The sequence below is a fragment of the Zonotrichia albicollis genome, chromosome 4 (assembly GCF_047830755.1).
Source record: "Zonotrichia albicollis isolate bZonAlb1 chromosome 4, bZonAlb1.hap1, whole genome shotgun sequence".
Taxonomy (NCBI): domain Eukaryota; kingdom Metazoa; phylum Chordata; class Aves; order Passeriformes; family Passerellidae; genus Zonotrichia; species Zonotrichia albicollis.
In genome coordinates, this window is record NC_133822.1 from 37,262,693 (window position 1) to 37,281,890 (window position 19,198).

Sequence of the window (19,198 nt, forward strand, 5' to 3'; positions counted from 1 at the left end):
AGGGGGAAGAGACAGCTCCAGTGACAGAGAGCCCTATACAGGGCCAGACTGGTCCTGGCCTCCCTCCCTCCCCCTCTCCACCATCAGGTACCTGCTAGGCATTATGTAGCTTCTGAACTCCAACACAAGTATTTCAAAGTCTGACTCAAATTTCTGCTCTGGTTGGTAGCAAGGTAACACAATACATCCAAGCAAACGCAGTTGTTTTTCTTCCTGGATGTCTGGTTCACCTTGGTGTGCAGATGCGGTGCTGGAAGCACCTGGTGGGAACACAAGAGCTTTTTTGCATGCAGGAGACTTGGCACATCACTGCCCTCACCACCCCTCCATGTTTTGCAGCAACTGCTGAACAAAGCATAGAGTTCAAATGCAAGGGAATATTTTCTTTTTACAGAAAAAAACAAATAAAAACAAACTAACAAAATAATAACAACAAATGTTATACCAAGAATACTCTGGTTTCTCATCAGCCTTTCCAGTTTGAGTCATCTTACTGTCATGCACTGTGCTGCCTCATGCTTGCTTCCTCCAGCCTCACCTTCTTCTGCAGAACCCAGACGTGACCACAGCCTTTTAGCCATGTGCTACTCAAGACTCCCTAACAGAGGGAAGTCCAGCTGCCACAATGGATTAGTGGAGACTTATTTTTCAGTGCTGCCACTGATCCAGTCCCATACTGGCATTCTGTTGCACAGTGGTTTGGCAAATGTATTTATAAAGAGGCAAAAGCTACACTGAGAAGAGGGACTTTTTTGCCTTCTCTCCCATGCAGTTTGTTCCTGTGAGTTAACACTGGGTTTGTCATCTCTATTGCTCTTTCCCCCTTCAGTACTGTCCAGGTTAAGACTTTTGAGCCAGTAAGGTTGTTAATTTAATTTTCCCATCCATAGAAGCAGTGAGGCAGGTCCCGCAGTCCATAGCTGTGCTCCAATCCACTGTGACAACAGGAGCTCGGTGTCCTCCCAGGGAAAGGCAGCTCTCCAGAACCTTTTCCTCACCATTTAACTAAAAGGAAAGAAAATATAAGATTTTAAGGAGATACGTTTCTGTGGGGGCAACGCACCTGACAAGACAAACCAAAGCCTGATAGAGACTCTGTATCTCTAAGAGCATGCAGAAAGCATGCTAAGTAAGCAGAAAATCAGAGAGATACTGAGATATGTGTAGCACACACGAGAAAGGAAGCTTCCAGTCTCACTACAGAAGCATGTGCTCTCCAGCAGCTCAACTTTTGACATCAACTGAACTGCAGTAATTGAACAAGGCAGGCTAAGAGCATACACTGATGAGAAGCACATAAGCCTAAGCTATAGCTCATGTTAGTTCAGGTGCTCTGAGTGCCCCAGATGCAAAGTAAAACTTCCATCTAATCTGCCTTGCAAGTGCATGGGCATGTGATAAGTAACACTTGTTAATGAAGCACAGAAATTTGGGTACTCAGAACCATTCAGCCTTACCCTTTGTTTAATTTCAGTACACAGTAAGGAACAAGGATCAGGCTGGATCTAACATAGAATCAGCAGGCACAGAAGGCAGACTGAACATGAGCACCAGTCAACAATCATACATTTTGCATTGAACTGGCATGCATCCATACATTAAAAAAGTAATTAAAACTTTGTCCTAGTCACTTGGACACTTAAAGCTAGGCTTTAAGAAAGAGCACAAATACTCCAGCTGTAGGACCCAAACACTTGCTGTACACTCACTACACACTGCTAAAATGCACACTGTGTGAAACTGAGCAACAGCTTTGACAGAGCCAGGATGGGTATGTGCTGCTTAAAAACTTCCAGTGGCTGCTGTTGCACCCCTGTAATTAACAGAAGTTTGTATGGATACTTAAGAGTAGTCCCCATTACTTTTCAGACTTACCTTAAAAATGACTCCCCCAGTAGAAGAACATGTCAACATGTAATTGCCCTCAGAGTCAAAGGCAAAAAGCCGCCCTCGTGGGAACTGGACTTGCTTGTAGCCACTGTACCCAGACAGAATAAAAGGACCTGTGGCTTCCCTGGGAAGGTCATACTCAGACACCTTCAAGCCACTTTTATGGATGTTCCACTGAATAAACTAGAATAAGAGAAAGATAGGAGAAAAGCCTATAATGAAATTAACTGGGATGCAAGTGCAGTTGCCTTTTTTTGCTTTTAAGCAAAATAGTGGGTATTCCTCAATAGAAGATGGCATTCTTGATATCTATACCTAAGTGGCTATATTATTAAAACACAGGCTGCAAAGGCTGTGAGACTGCCTTCTATCCAGGCAAAGATATTCTCTGCCTTCCTCAAGCACTACTGTCTATGTGTCTTTCCACACTGCATGCAGTACTCTGGTGAGAATTTGCTTTACTCCTCAGCCAAGGTCCCTCCCTGAGCCACACCTCTCTCTACTGCCGAAGACTGAGGAACTGCAGAGATTGAAGTGTTTATTATAAACAATAATAAAAATTGCAATAACAATTATAAAGGGAGCTGCTGACGAGATTTAGGTAAAGTGGTCAAGGATATGCCTCCCTGTGAATCCCAAATCTCAAATGTGGTCATCTCGGGGGCAGAGAAAGGTCATGCTCATATGGACTGTCTAGGAAAAGGATGTCACCAACAAAAGGATTTGCACACAAGGTCAAAGACAGCTCCAACTATGAACACATTTTTCAGCCACTCTCTCTGCAGATTACCTGGAGCAGGGTGGTACTGCACACCTAAGACTGCAGTTAGCAGCCCACATTTCATCCAGAATCTGACCATATTTTTGCAATTGTCCCCACCATATGGAGAAGACTCCAGAAGTAACCTCTCTGCCAGCTGAGCACTAGGAAGTCATCCCCAGCCTACCTTGCCATCCTCTCCTATGCTGTAGACTGTGTTCTCATCATAGCTGAACTCCACGGAGTAGACTTCCCCATCGTGTGCCTTCCAGCTCATGGCGCACCCGTGCTGCTGCATATCTGAGGGGAGAGCAGTACTGAACACTCCTCCTACTCACACAGAGCTGAGGTGCAGAGAGGGAGGCCTTTTATGTTCCTGAGGTCTCTGTGCCAGCCCTCCAAATCAGCCTGGGGGAGCCCAATCTAGTCCCAGCACTCTGTGCCTGTACTCCTGCTGTCACTTTGGCCACAAAAATCATTGTCTATAACTACTGGACTTTACAGGGCTGCTCATACACTCACTGACAACTGCAGGCATTCTGCATCCAAGCACCACTGGCCCTCCTCCTCCCCTTGTGATCCTGCCCATCCTCCCACCTGCTGACAGATCTGTCTTCCCAAAGATCTGGGACTGCAGCCTCCACTTGCACAAGAAGCAGACTCCCCACTCAAAGGTAGGAGGCCTGAGCTGCCTTTAGTGCAAGGACAGGTTCAAGAGAACAAAATCCTGAGAAACAAAAATTGCTCCCAAAAGGAGGACTGATGTGAAGCCCTTGCATTTAAATGGAAGGTCTCACATTAATTGCTTTCCTCACAACTCAGCCTCTAGTGGTACTGCTCTCTGGCAAAGCACAAGACCACATGGCTTAAGAGCAAATTCACTCTCCTCTTCAGCAGGAGAGAAACAATGAATCCAGCAGCACTACCAGGGTCTCCAGCCAATGTCCTCCAGGAAAAGTCTATCTTAATTCACTCCTGAGAGCTCCTGTGCAGACAACAGCTTCCACCTTGGTCTCCAAGCATATCCTACAGCTGCCTCCCTGCTATAGGCAGCCAGCTGAGGACTAGGGACCACCTCACTACTCAGTTTCACAGAAACATTTAAGTCAGAAAAGACCTCCAAAATAATCAAGCCTAACTGTTACTTTAACACTGCCAACTGCACCACTAAACTATGCTTAAAAGTGCCACATCTGTAACATCTTTTAAATACTTCCAGGCATAGTGACTCCAGCACTTTCTTGGGTAGCCTGCTCCAAAGCTTGGCAATCCCTTTGGTGACAGAAGTTTCCCTAATAACCTATCTAAACCTCCCTCGATGCTGCTTGAGACTGTTTCCTCCTGGCTGATCCCTTGTTACCTGGGAGAAGAGACTGACCAACACCTGGCTACAATCTCCTTTCAGGTTCTTGTAGAAAGCAGTAGGGTGTCCCCTCAGTCTCCTTTTCCCTAAGCTGAAGAACCCCACCTCCTGCAGCCACTCCTCACGTGCTCCAGACCCTTTACCAGCTTTAGTTCTGTTCTTTGGACATGCTCCAGCCCCACAATGTATTTCATGTAGTGAGGGCCCCAAAACCCAACATGCTGTCTGAGATGCAACCTCAGCAGTGCCAGAAGCAGGGGGACAATCCCTTCCCTCATCCTGCTGGCCACACTATTTGTGATCCAAGCCCAGATGCCAGTCTTGGCCACCTCAGAGCTGGCTACCAACTAACACCCCCACGTCCCTTTGCACTGTACCGAAGAGACGAACAATCCCATCTGCAGCCCCGGTGACCAACAGGTTGCCATTGTGGTTGAAGGCTGTGCAGTTAATGGCAATGGGCTCAGGCTCCAGGGAGAACTGCAGCTGGAAGGGAAAATCTGCATTAATGCTGAGAAATGGAGCTGGAGGTGCTGAAGAGCTGAACTCCAGGGGAAGGAAGAAAGAAAATGGTATTTAGTAACAAGAACTCAGGTTTGGAGCCCTACACCTCTAATGACTACAGACTTCAAGGTCTGGTAGCGGCATTTTACTGTGGCACTAAACCAGCAATTCACCTCAGCCAAGCCACAGCTTTCTTGGCCATGGCCTCAAGGTTGCAAAACCAGCTTCTGGCAGGCATTAGCTTGAGTATGTTGCTTTCTCCTACATGTCAGGGACAGCACTTCACTTAAAAACAGGGAAGGCAAGGGAAACAGCAGCAACAAAAACCTTTCAGTACAGCTCAACTGGAGAAAGCCTTAGCAAAGCATCATTCAATCCACTTGGGATATTTTCAGTCACAAACTGTGCAGCCAGAATAGAAACAAGGCCATGGACTATTCTGAAGAATTCCTCAGAAAAATCCCAACACACCAATAAAACAAAAAACTTCACCCAATCCAGCAGCTACTTACATTATTTATTTTTATCCTGAATGTGACAGAGGGGAAAGGAGGAAAAAGAAGGGTGTTGAAAAGAAAGTCAGCATAATTTAGAAAGAGGGCTCCTAGACATTGAAACAGAAGACACTCATTCTCAGCAAGCAGACTGAGAAAGGAAAGAAACCCAGCAAGTACCTGCTGTTTCATTGTTTTAGTGTCCCACAGTAGCAGCTTCCCAGGAACTTGGTTCATGCTTTTGCCCCCAGAGTTGATTACTGAGAAGTCAATGTGGGAGACAGGGCTCTGGGCTGCTGCAGAGCAGACAAAGGAGGCACCACTTGGGCTGCAGGCAAGTGAAAGGATCCTGAAACACAGGCACATGGTCTCAATCACCTCTCTCCTGCAGCTGCCTCATGCAAAACACTCACCTACAAGCTCTCCCATTAAGAGTCTGCAAGACAGGGTGCACTGTAAGGAGGGCAGATTCATCTGCTTAGTTTTTGAGTGTCTCCCATTTACCTAAACAGTTTTACACTGCTCAGGCAGGGACTGCCCTCTAGATGAAGGCTGAATAGTCCTGCAGTTGCAGAAAAGCAGCAGGAACTTTAAGATGTTTACTATTAAAACCAACACCATTTATTTATATACAAAAATCAGTATTCCAGAGTTACCTGGGCATGTCTTCATCAATGCTGATTTCACAGAGATTCTTCTTTGCTTCTGTGTCATAAAGACGAACTGTCCCAACCCCACTGCCAAGCAACAGCTTGAAACCAGCAAGGAAGTGGATGGAAAAAGTGTGAGTGAGCAGTACAATGATGATGGCCAACAACCACCAACACTTCGTAATTTTTTTTCTATTTATGCATTCAGACTAAATATAATATTACTCCATTATGGTACATCCTGTCTTCCTGTGCAATCACACTGAGTGGGACTACCCCAAAGCCACAGAAGTCAGAGTAAAAATCCTGCTTCCAAGTGAGAAAAAGATCTAATAGGCACCAAGGTGGCATAAACACCACTTTCTAGATCATGGCTCAATCCTATGGGATGCAAAACATGTATGGAGTCTCAATGTTTAGGGGTCCAAGTAAAGAGAAGCTTAAGATTGTTAACTGTGTGGGAAATTCAAGGAGAAGCCAACTCCTTTCACCCGTGGGAGGATGAAATCATCCAGAAGAGCTCACACATGCTTTATCAGTAGTGCTACAATTTCAATTAAAACTTAAGTAATGAAGAGATGAATTATAAAAGAAAACTGAGCAAGCCAGATCTTTGTCTCTTCAGTGCCTAATCTGCTGGTGAATCCTACATGTATTTCAGAATGAAGAATCTTTCTGTTAGCAAGAAGGAAATTAATTCCACAAAGCAGAAGAAAAATCATCAGAACAAACAAAGTGCAACAACTGCATCAACAACTTGCTTTCTAAAAGCCAAAGAAGAGACAAGCTTTAGCACCAGCTCTTCACAGGTGGCCTTTGGGGTTAGCAAACCACACACTGTCAGTGCCAAAATGCAAAAAATACTGCCTCATTTGCAGGCCAGCCTTCTCATAGAGCCCCGCATCTGCCAAAGGAGGCCATGAAACACTAGCAACAGTTCAAGGACTCAAAGGAATGCGTATCATTTAAGGCTCCTCTCTAGTAACAGAACTAGAGAAAAAGGGATATAGGAAACATTTAAACTTCCATGTTATTTAAACAAGATCCAAGCTCCTCATGCACACACAAACCCTCAGCTCCTAAGTCACCAGTCTAGAACTGGCCATGGAACTTTTTTCACACCTTTTTATGCACAAGTAAAATGCCACCCCTACAATCCTGTTTCCCCTTCTCTGCTGCTGGCTCAGAGTATGAGTAAAGGTCCACAGCTCTCTGCTGCAGGCCTCCCACAGGCTGTTGTACTCAGTTGCCTCTGCCTGTCTTTACAAGCTGCTGAGTGATCTGCATCTGCCTGTGTGAAGACAGGCATTTCTCTCAAAGGCACTACTTCTATCCTGCAGCTCTACCCACACTGCGCTCCAGAATTTCTGTTTCAGGGCAAGCAGTGGTGAACTCCTTGCTCAACACAAAGCACACACTCACCACTCGAGCTCTTTTTAGACCCTAGAGGCTTTGGTTCCCTGTGGAAATTAACTGCTGCCCCAATCTTATCCACAGTGCAGCTATCTAGAAGTGAACATGCAACATGTTGCAGCATGGCCCCAAATCATCTGCTGCACTTCCACACACAGACTACTCACCAGCCGATCACGCTTGGTGGCCCATTCCAGGGACAGCAATGGAGATTTGGAAATGGATGAAGCTTTTGTTTGCATTATGGGGTTAAAAGACCAGACTTTGATGACCCCATCCACATCCAAGCTGGCCACCCTCCGTCCAGAACAATCAACCCTGTGTGTAGAATGAAACTGATGGGATATTCTTCTCCCTCAAATTCTTAGATGTAACCCACTAATCCTTCCTTTCCTGGCCACACACCAGTTCCTTCTGCTGGAATTAGAACTTCTTTGCACTACTTCCTGCTCACTTCACAGTAACTGGCACAACAAAGCACACTAAGCTCCAGACATAAAGCATAATGCCCTTAAAAAATACCTGCTTTCCAAGAGACTTTCTTCCTGGCTGGCATTGCCCAATCACAAATATCTCTGTTCAAAAATCTTTGTCCTTTGTCACATGTAGCACAAGCTACATGCTATTTTCAGTCACACCAACCTGACTGCCCAGCAACTGAGAGTACATGTCCAATGTGCTGGACAGAACAGAGGCTGGCAGAAAGAGGGCACACACAGCTGATCCTTCTGCAGAGGCTTCTACAGGACAGCCCTCCCTGGCAGTGCCTTACCTGCAGTACATGATGGATGAGTGGTGCTCCCCATACTCCTCCTGGCTCAGGACGATGAAAGGCTGCTCCTGCCGGACCCCCACAGCCTCTGCACTGCTGCCAGGCATTCTGGCTGAAGTCTCTGTTTGCTCAGCCTGCAGCTCTGAGCATGGTTCTGCCTCAGCTGTGTTAGTATCTGTTTTCTTCTCAGCACTTTGGCCCTGAAGGAAGAAATCCTGTGTGAAATACAAGGAAGCAGCTCCATATCAAGCTCCTCAGCTACCCCAGCCTGCTGGGAGAAAAAAAGAAAAGAAGCTGCAACAAAACAGAAGCACTGTCAGCCCAACACTCCTTCTGCCAGGGACCTTTCTGAGTACAAGGACCATGTGTTGCACAACTGCACTATTTAATATGACCTGCTTAGCTGCTGAGTCCCTTATATCCCCCTCCATGTGCCAGCTATATACTTTCCTGTAAGAATGAAAAGAACTGCAACATTTCTAGCATACCTCAGCCAATATCAGAGGCCCATTTACATGCCATCAGAGCTCAGATTCACAAGAAAATCAACATATTTCAAGGAATTCTTGCATTCAGCAATATAAGTTATGTCTGTATAATATGCAGTTCAGCAAACCTGCACAAAAACTTGGCTCTCAACCCCCAGTGGATGGATTATCCTCATCTGCCAGAGGTTTAGACTGCGCACACTGCAGTCACCACTGCAGCCAACTGACTGATGACAACAGTAGAGCTGACACACGAGTCCAAAAGCTTAAAACCCAATTTGACAGGGCAGACAGAACAAATGGAGTTTTAGGAAGTGACAGTATCTGAATGAGACAAGATCTGCACTGCAGAAATATTTGGAAGCAGCTTAGTCTTCCCTTGCCACCAGAAGTTGAACAAGAAGCAGATACAGCACATAAGGTGGTAAACCATCTGCTAGCATTCTTCTGATAAACCATCCTCTGAAAGCTAAGTGTCCCCAAAATGGTATTGGTATTGATGGTTATGAATTCCTGTTCTGTAACACATGCTTGCCTAATTTACAGTAGCTTCTCATCAGGACCAATGGACCAAGCCCTGCATAATCAAATCATCTGAAATCACAGAGCTGGAACAGACTGGGAAATAAATCCAAGAATTATTCTGCTAGGTAATGTGGGGAGTTAATTAACTCATTAACATGAGTTAATGACACTCATGTGAAAGAAAACAGTGCCACCTTTCAGTTTCCTTTTTGCTCACATGCTTTGAGTATAAGAGATTGTTAAAGAGCTTCCCCAAGAGCACAAGGACCAATCTTCACACATCCCAAAAATCACTGCCTTAATGTGGAACATTCTAGAAAAAGGGAAGTGAAAGGAAACTTACTAAGAAATTGGGCTTTACAATTTTCCAATCAATGCTGAAAGCGTTTTAGATGAACCAAGAATAAAAAAGTTCTCTCAAGGCCTTGAACGCTGAGTGATAGAGTAACATCTCTTTAACCAGCACTCCCACACACAGAACAGCCACAAAGGGCCAAAGGGCAACAGTCCCTCAGCACTGTTTCTCCACGAGGCAGAATGTCTCATACAGACAAAACAACAAGGGCTGAGATGCTGCCTGTGCTCTGCACTTTTTGACAACATGGCTGCTGAAAGCCAGGCAACACACAGGTGAACAGAAGCAATGTGCTGACCTTCAGCAATTAAAATCCAGGACACAGTTTTAGTATTTCCTTAGATTTTAAAGCAGGGCACACCCCCAGGCAAAACTGCAACAGTAAAGTACAAAAAACTCCAAAAAGTAAATGTTGTTAGGAAAGCAAGTTCCATTCCTATCCAGGAAAATTTTATATTAGTTTTTATTGTTCTACACAGGGCCTGTACAAATCAGCATAAGAACCTACAGGAAGAGAACTCACTTTGGCTGGATGAGTGAGCCAAGTTCATTACCCCCAGGGAATGGGGATTTTAACAAGGTATTTGAACACAACCATTGAAAGTGAATGAAACCTTAATGAAACCTCAGGACCAGGCTGTTGAAAAACACAGAGACAAAAGAATTCTTCTTCCACCTGAAAAGCCAATACTGATTAACTTCCAGGGACACTGAAATAAACCAAGTGCAGGAGTTGGATTAACTATAAACATTAACCTTTGATACAGTTATTGCTGACTAGCAATTCCAAAGCTTAAAGGAAATACTTTGCACTTGTTTTACCACTTAGTTTTACAGAAATGCAAGCCTTCTGCCTGCCAGCCCTGCAGTGCTGACCAGTACCTGGAAAGTCCCTTTTGACAACAGTTCTTTCCTTTCTTTCCCGTGCTCTTGCAAGCGCTTCTGCCGCTGCTGCAGGGAACTGGACTCTCCTGCCACCAAACCACTGAAGTGGCTCTTCCCATCCTTAGAGCTCACTGCTCCTTCTTTTCCTTTGGCACTCTGGAAAGCAGAGAAGTGACTGGGCAAAGTTACGCTTCTATAGGCTGCAGAACAAAGAGCAAAAGAAGCAGCAAAGCAACCAAGCACCTGCAAGGACTCCCCAAGCTCTTAGATAACAATAGCTGTTCTTGTGCTGCATTCAGGCCCAGCACACATTTGCAAGGCAGGAAAGGACATTTAATTTTTCAGATGGAAGCAGAAGCTTGGAGCAGTGCCATGCTGCAAGTTAATTCCTTGGAGACTGAGCAACTTTGAGTTGAGAATTACCTGGTGATTTGTTGGTTCTTTCTTCCCTAGCAGCATACTGCTAGCCTGCATTGGAGAAGCCCCACTTGAATGGACTGGTCTGGAGGGGCCCTTTTTACTTTGGGAGAGGAAGGAGGACAGAAAGCCTCCCCGGGACTGAAGCGAATGTGCTGTACTCCTCTGGTTGCAGGTCATATCACTAATGAAAAACACAAAACACCACCAAATGGAGTATGAAAGGGTAGCAAGGCAATCTGCCCAAAGACCACCCAGTTGAGTGAAGTGGCAGCTGTTTGAAGCACTGCAAGACAGATGTTCATTTGCAAGCCACTGCACCACTATGCACTAAAACCCTATTTGAAAATATCCCGTTAGTGCCTGAAGCAGGTCATTACAGTTACTGTAACCAAACGCTCACTTCTCAGAGATGCCACTGAGACAGTGAGCTCAAACTGTTGCTGAACCCCCTTTAGAGCCACCTAAAACTCCTTCCACTCTATCTGGCTTGTTTAGAAAGACCCTAAGGGAAAGGCAGGGGAATTTAGATTTCTGTAGGACTTATTCAGATGGGATTCCCAATTCATAGCATAAAACAGACCTACTTTGAGAGACATTCAGCATCCAATATTTCACTGAACACCCTTTGATAAACAGCAAGTTATGTTCAACAATTTTATGGCACAAGCCTTCAATCTCTTAAAATCCAGACCCAAAGAAAATAAGAGAGCTACAGCCCATTTGTATGATTATAAACACCTCCCTTCTCAGTCCACAATGCCAAGAGCAGCAGCTGCTTCCCAGAACACAACTGTCTGACCTCACTCTGCTACAGCTTCCTCTGAGAGCAGAGTGGCAGCAAGGACAAGGGGAATACAATAATATTCACTGTCTATCCATTCAGCAAGGATGGAACTATTCTACCAAAGCTGGGCTTTGGGTTAAACAGAGACATGACAGTAAGCAACTGAACTTGTCCCCAGACTAAGAGATAAGCTGCACATGCAAGAAATGCCACTTCTTAGGCAAGTTTTTCTAATTCAAATGGAGAAAAAATAAATACAGGAATAAATTACCCCATCCCTCATGTCACACTCCTCCATACATGCAGATAGCATCAGGGCTTTCCACATAATTAAAAAAAATATATCACAAGCTAAACTCTGCAGCCTGTACTGTGCAAAGACTGCAGAGCTGTCACCAAGACAGTTCAATAAGCACTTAAGTCTACCCAATAAGACAAATTTTAGATTAGAACATTTTGTGTGCAGTACCTGCTACAATTTCTATCTGTCACTGGCAACAGGATAATTTAATCAATCCTATTCCTGTCCTGTACTGGAGTAAAAAAATAAAAGTTAGAGAAGCTGTATCACTGTGTATGTTGCCTAATTTCCAGAGATAGGCACAAAATAGATGTAGCCATAAAACACACTTTTAGCTGCAGCAAGTTCATGAGGAAATCTGTGCATAACTGAGCCTCACAGAAGAGAAGCTCTTTCTCCCTTGACTTTACAACAGCAAGAAAACATCCCTGTGTAACAAGAATCCCTTTGGGTCATACAGTAACAGTATCTACAAAACAACACAGGGCCTTCACCTATGGCACTGCAGGCACTCAAGTAAATTGGAATCAAGGGCCAATCCACTTCACTTGAGCAGTACTGCAGGCACTGCACTGCTGCCAGCGCCCTAGATGCCCAGAACACCTCAGTGCAATGCTGACAGCAGAGCAGAATCACTTCCATGTGTGCTTGGGCTCTCACTGGTTTGCAAGAACCTCCCAAAAGATGGGAGAGATACCAGTGATGAATTCCATTAAACCTACTTAGGTCTGCCTGGATGTCTTTCTGCATGGAATCCCAGGGCAGGGGACATGGAAATGACCCTCCAGGAACCTCCCTGACCCAACAAAAGCAGCAGAGCCTGTCCCCAGCTCTTCTCCTGCAGGCACTCACAGCTCAGAGTCCCCCAGTCGATCCATGTTGGCCACATATGCAGGCAACTTGTGATGCAGAACTGTTTGCTCCACCTCCAGTTCCTCTTTCTTCGTGCGGGAGGATTCAGCCTGCAGAGCAAACAGCTAGGACAGGAGAAAAGAGCCAAGTAAACACAGGGTCGCTGAGATTCACCTCCTTCCCACTCACTGAAGTTGTTTACTCCTTTTATTTCAACAGCTCTAGAAGGGCGGGGAAGGAAAAGAGTTGCTCTGACTGGCTGAGCACTACATTAGTCCAATTAGTCAAAACAATCAGTACGTTAGGCACGTGAAACTGGAGCCTACTTAAAACCCTTCATTCCCCTCCTGGGGCTGGCTGTGGGGACATCAGTGGCGCTGGGAAACAGGAGCTGGGCAGGGCAGAGCTCACCAGGCCCTCTCCATGCAGGCAGTTTGAGGCAGGGCAGGGCAGGCACGGAGCTAGAAGGTAATCTCCTTCCCACAGCCAAGGGCTTGCTGGGCTGGCAGGGTGCACCAAGGTCAGAGAAAACAGGTCACCCTGAAATCCAGCTCCATACCCTGTGCAACTCCTTCCCAAGCATGACAGTGAGATTTATCTCCACACTGTGGAGAAAGAAAATAATCTCTTTTTCCCTTTAGTAGAGAGGAACCTCAGGATGCAGCTTTCTGGAACAGATGTGGTTTATGCCTGTGACTCTAACACAAAGAGCTCCTCAAGCTTTTCTGTTTCTGTATGTTTGTTTTTCAGATATATTTCTTTTTCTTTTTAACACACTATTTAAGTACAGAAAATACAGGAAGAAAAATGAGCTTTAGAAATCTTAGCTTGCTATTTATGTATTTGCATTGTTTCAGCAGCATAAAACAGAATCACTACTTAATTTCTGCTAGCATAAAATTCAGTATTTATTGACATCCTTTTTTAAAACCTGCATTTTAGAGGTAGTTCTGACCTGAGGAGTTGACTAAAAGGGAAAGTCTAGTTTTACTGCTGTCAATTTGTCAGAAAACTTTAATCCAGACTGCAAACGGTATCAGCCAACATGCAAAACACAAACCATAGGTTTATTCTGACTAAAAGTAAAGAATACGAAATTTGAGGAAATGAAAGAGCTCTATTGCAAAACATATCTCATCTTCTGTCCCTACTCACTGACCATCTTTGCAGAGCCCTCCTGTCAATGTTTGACTGACCTAACTTCATACAGTACAGAGTGACAAATCTTGGGGTTTTTCCAAAGAACCGCCTCCTTTTTGAAAGCAATTATTCTATTTAACTTCTATTTCTAGGACAGTATTGAACAGCTATTAAAACAGTACAAACAGGAAACACAACATACAACAATGTTTTGTAACACAGGAGGTAAAGCACAAACTTTACTGTAGTATTTATACAGAAAGAGCTTTTCTTGGTATGTTTGAGGAAGCGAAATTAAAGTTCTGCTTACATGAATAAGCCTTCCTACTTGTATGTGATCATCCACATGTGATCTATAGTTTAGAAAGTTCTTAAACTGCAGATTTCACAAATTTCTCTACCAGAAGTTATACACGGAAATGACTGACCCATGTTACACCCTCCTGTCCCTAAGTATCTGCTGATGATAATGTCAAACACAAGACATGGAGCTGGGCAACATTTTGTCTGAACTAATGGACTCTTCTTATGGTTTACTGTAAGATCTAGAGCTGGGAAACAGACACTCACAACATTTCCATTAGTTGGTCCAAGTTGCTTTAAGTACATACCAAACATGGTGAAGGGGCCATTTCAGAAGTAACAGTTTCTGTCTCTTTGCCAGAATTTACTACCCATTTTTATTGCTTCTATTTCTCTATCAGCTAAAATCTGGAAGTGACTGAATACTATTCACAAAATCAGCCACAATTCCTTTCCAACCCATTCTATAACTCTACAACATACATCCCTAACGTGCTACCAGTTTCACCTTGTTTTAACTTTGCAGTGTAACAGAAAACAAGTTTGTATAGTATTCAGTCACCTGTCAGACAGCACAGGGAGGAGAGACAATCACCTCCAGCAGAGGGACAGGAATACCCTAAACACACATTTCACAATATGATCACAACCCTAAGTTTACTGGAAATAATTGAAAGATAAATAAAAATAAAACAAAAGACTTAAAGAATCTGCCTTAGAATAACTGCACCAAACAAAACAGTTACAATGTTCTCAACTGGATGGAATCAATTTTACAAAACTCACATCACAGTCAGCAGCTAAAGAGCGATCTCAGTTCTGACCTTATGTCGCAACGATTCATTTTCCTCTTGTATGAGACTGGTCCTGAGACATTCAGCTTCAAAGTTCAGTATGACTGGAACTGGTAAGCAATGTTAAAGAAAATCAAGGTAATAACTTGCGTGCACCTTGCTTAATCCTAAAAGCCAGCACTCCACACTGGCCACTTACCTGTAAAAACAAAGCTGCCCAGTCCATACAATTAGCAAAAAGTATGTGCACAACCACAACATTAGCAACAGCTTAAGTAATTAAGTCAACTTTTCACTTTGCTGTTGCACAAACTATTTGATGTGGACTTTGCAAGGATTTTTAGATTATTTATTTTTAGAGTCAGAAGTGCAGGGCAAGACAAGTTCTATTACTGCTTTACTGTACACTGAACAGTTCAAGATGAGCTGAATTCCAGCTGCAGCATAAGCCTGCCCATCACCAAACAAGACAGAACTCTCTAGCATGGGGCTAAAAACTTATTCCTGCCAAAAATCAACTGCTCTATTATAATGAGCTGTCACTAGGCAATGTTGTGAACATAATGTACCCAAGGAAGGTTCTAACAGCAGATGCCAGTACAGTTATGGATTATGACCAAAGGCTGTATGACTGTTTTGTACTATGTCAAGAAAAGAGTAAAACCATTTCAGAACAAGATGTGCACACGATTTCTAGTCACTAGCATGAGGATGATTCAGCATCAGCAACAACCACAATTGTTTTGCCCAGGGAATACCACATATCATCAGATAATTCAGCAGTAACTATTCCAACATCCTCTGGCAAACACCAACTTTCTATTAAGTCTTGACTGTAAAAAATCACCTAAAAGCAGGAAGTTCCATAGTACTACATCCTTGGCATAACTGCTGAAAGTACACCACCAGGGTAAGGGAGATGTAACTATTAGTTGCAAAGAAGGATATGCATGCACTGAAATAAGACGCTCAGGAAGTTGTGCAGAGACACAATGAAGGTATCTGCCCACTGGCGTGAGAAATAGGTAGCAAAGGTGGGGTTGGAGTCTGGAGCAGGGAGGAAGGGCAGGACAAACCAATCCTTCCACTCTGCCTGGTTCTGGAGCTCGGAGGCCTGCTTGAGGAAAAACTCCTGCGCCTTGTCATTGCGGCCATTCTGAAACACAGCAAGAAGAACAGGGCTCACACTGTCATTCATGCCACCAGATTCAGTCGAGGAACATTTGCTTTTTGTTATGAACACAACTATTTTCACCACCCTGACACAACAAGTGGTTAGATACAGATTCACTAGGAAACAAAAGAATCCCAAATATGGTAGGAGAAGATCACAAATGTACTTAATCCAGAAGACTTCTTTCTAGTCACCACAATCCTGTTTAAAAGCTGAGACTAATCGAACCAAACACACTGATTTTAGTTAAACCAGTGCAGAGAGCACTAACATAAGCATTCATATACAGGACCAAAGTATAATTCAAATTACTTAAGTCTACAGCACATGCAGTTTGAAAGGGTTTCCGATTGATACATTATGCAGACAGGACTGTCACACTTCAGGGTAAGCACATGGCAAAACAAACCACGAAAAAGCACACTTCTAGTAAGATGTATTTGATTTTGACTTCTCCACTAACACCTTGATCTTCAGTCAGGGAATGGAACCAAGAAGAATCAAGGGGAGAATATACATTGACTTTCCAGGGTTTGAACAGAAAAAATCTCTTTCATTTTAAGCTCACACATGATTTTTTGTTCTATTCACAGCAAGCAAAAAGACATTCATTTTCTCTTCCACATTTCCTTGTTCCAGTTTGAACCTTGTGTTCTCTGCCAGTATCTAAGTTAACTGAGCAGGACTGAGCGAGCAGTACTGTTACCCTTTCTGAGGGAAACCTGTCTTTATGTGAGTGTGAATATCTTGCACCCAGCAAACTATGTTTCCCTGTTGCCCGAGTTTCCCTATCCTGCACACAAGCTTGTCATGTGAGTCTGCATCAAACTCCTGATCATGACACATGAACTGCAGGCCTGGCAGAGGCTCGCAGAGGCAGTTTATTGCTTTGGTTTCAGAGACCAGGACCTTTATAAAGCAGCCTAAAAATGAAACCCTACCTGGATGGCATGGACCAGGTAGTATCTGAACAGGCTGGTTTTCAGCTTGTTCACCGTTGGCCGGTACACGTCCTCCAGGCGGCTGAAGAGGCGTCGGTCCAGATAACTCCAGTAATCCCGCAGGGCAGCCAGGTCGTAGCTCTGCACAAACTGCTGCAGCTGCTCCACTATCTTATCCACCTAGAGAGGGCAAAACAGGAGCACTTCACTCATGGAAGGGCCCCTGGGGCACAAGACTTTCTGTAACTTAGTGCTGAGAAGCTTTGACTGTACAATCCTTATGCATTAGCCATTTTCTAATCCTGGAAACACTCTGCATTTTGCATTAGCAATCTTCCACTCTGCAGCACTTTGCAAAGGAAGGAAAAAGAAATATGACAGAGCATAGCCAAACAGCTTTTGACATGTTCAACATATTCAGAAGTATCACATTTTGTTGAATCCAACTGATGGATTTTTTTGCAAGCAAGCAAAACTTTCCACCTCCTTTAAAAGCCTGTGGAAAATAATCATAAAAAAAAATAATGTGATTAAACATTTAAAATTCAAGTGCAGCACCTGAAAAAAAAATATTACTTTTAGACTAAAAGGAATAATATCTGCATTTAGCCAACAGAAAGAGGAAGTCAGTTCTGCTCCATTGCAATTTTTGAAGTACCTTTATCTTTAGTAACATCATCTACTAACAAGGCAAGCATAAAATTTTGCAGAAGAATATTTTTTTTGTCATTATGTCTCTTCGGAAATAATTTCTGCAATATGAATAAGGCAGAATGGTAGTGTGGGAATAGATTTTTTGTGCAGTGGTTTCTGATGGCCAAGACAGGCATCAGAAAAAGAAAAAACTGCATCCTGTATAAAATTAAACTAAGGTTGCTTAATATGTGGCTTGCTCTCCCCCTCATCACTTAATATCTTAGGACATACCCAACTTTTATCTCCGTGGCTTCTGGCAGATATAGAAAACTGAAGTTTGTGACTTCAGCAAACCCTTCTTGGGCAACAATTCAGATTAAGTCGCCAGCAAAGTGCGGGTGTTTTAAAAAATAAAAGCAACATGCTTTATTAATGATAAAAGTAGTGGTCATACTGCTGGTCAAAGAAAAATCTCACTGTTCAAAGCACTACATTCGAAGCCCAAAACTGTTGCTACAGGAATACGAAGCTCACATAATGGATTGATACTGGATTTTTGAGACTGGCAAATTCTGTGACGAGTTAGTCAAGGCAGCTGGTACTCAAGACATACAAACAAACGAGGGGAGCTGCAAAGCCGTTGGATAAAAATCCCATGACCGAGAAAAGACGCAGGCAAAGGAATGCCTTCCTGCCCTCTCGTTCCGCGGCTCTCCTCCGTTCTTCCCTTCTGGAAGCCGAGGAAGCGCGGGCGGGTCACGGGTCCCCAGCCGGCCGGGCTGCCCAGCGGGGCGGGGCGGCTGCCGGGAGCTGCAGCCCCGGCTCAAGGCAGGCGAGGGGATGGAGCCGCCGTGCTGCGCTGACGGGCCCCGGAGCCGGGCGGGAGGGGAGCGTTCAGCCCCGCCAGGACCCTGCGCGTCTCTGAGGGAGGCGGCAGGGCGGCCCGGGCGGCTCCGGGATGCGGGGTCCCGCCTGCGGGCCGGCCGGGCCCCGGCGCCCAGCGCAGCGCAGCGGGGAAGCGCGGAGGCTCCGAGGGCTCCCTCCGCCGCCAGGCCCGCTCCCTCGCCCAGCCCCCGCAGCGCCGAGAGGCGCCCGCGGCCCGCCCGGGGAGCGCGTCCTCCCAGGGGCGCACCCGCGCCCAGCGCCCCGCCGGCAGCGGGGATGCGCTCGCCACTCACCCGGAAACCCTTCTCCCGGTCCGCCTTGATTTCGGCGTCCAGCTGCTTCAGGGCGGCGGTGAAGCCGCGGAACAGCAGATACTCCCGCACCAGCTCGTCCGTGCGCTCCGCTGCCGCCGCCATGGGGGCCCCGCGGCGCCGCCGGCACCGCCCGCCCACGGCCGGGGCGGGGAGGGGAGGGGATGACCCGGCCCAGACCAGCCCCAAGCGGGACTACAGCTCCCGGCGTGCCTTGCGCGCCTTTTCCCTGCCCCACTCTCCACCCCGCTGGCGCGTCCAGCCCGCTTTTTTCCCGCCTTGTGATTGGTCGCCGCCGGGCGGCGTCTGCGCGCCGATTGGCCGCCCGCCACGTGCGGCTGGTGTTGCTCGGCGCGGGCGGCGGAGGCGCGGCGGCGCTGGGGGCGGGGCGCGGTGATTGACGGGCGGGGTGATTGATAGACGGAGCGAGCGGGCCATTCCAGAGGCTCCCGGCGCGGCCCCTCACGGGCTTCCCCCGGCCGGCCCGCGCCTCCCGACCTCCGACGGAGCAGCAGGGGCGGGCACTCTTACCTCTGGGCTGTGCTTGCGGTCGGTAGC

General features: G+C 45.7%; 1 protein-coding gene across 2 annotated transcripts; it reads right to left on the reverse strand.

The window, feature by feature from the left end:
• Positions 1–357: 357 nt before the first annotated feature.
• On the reverse strand, positions 358–18,807 carry WDR91 (WD repeat domain 91). Of its 2 annotated transcripts, none has more exons than XM_005480728.4 (15): positions 18,623–18,807; positions 16,809–16,988; positions 15,642–15,849; positions 14,724–14,806; positions 12,457–12,581; positions 10,523–10,700; positions 10,097–10,255; positions 7,847–8,046; positions 7,242–7,392; positions 5,668–5,762; positions 5,192–5,360; positions 4,391–4,499; positions 2,838–2,950; positions 1,876–2,073; positions 358–1,005 (listed from the first exon to the last, which is right to left on the reverse strand). In XM_005480728.4, exons 1-15 carry the CDS (start codon positions 18,743–18,745, stop codon positions 841–843), a joined length of 2,256 nt encoding a protein of 751 aa, XP_005480785.1. In that variant the 5' UTR covers positions 18,746–18,807; the 3' UTR covers positions 358–840. The 2 variants fall into 2 exon arrangements, with proteins under 2 accessions (XP_005480785.1, XP_026653894.1); XM_026798093.2 differs by lacking the exon at positions 18,623–18,807 and adding an exon at positions 18,058–18,178.
• Between the last annotated feature and the right edge of the window lie 391 nt (positions 18,808–19,198).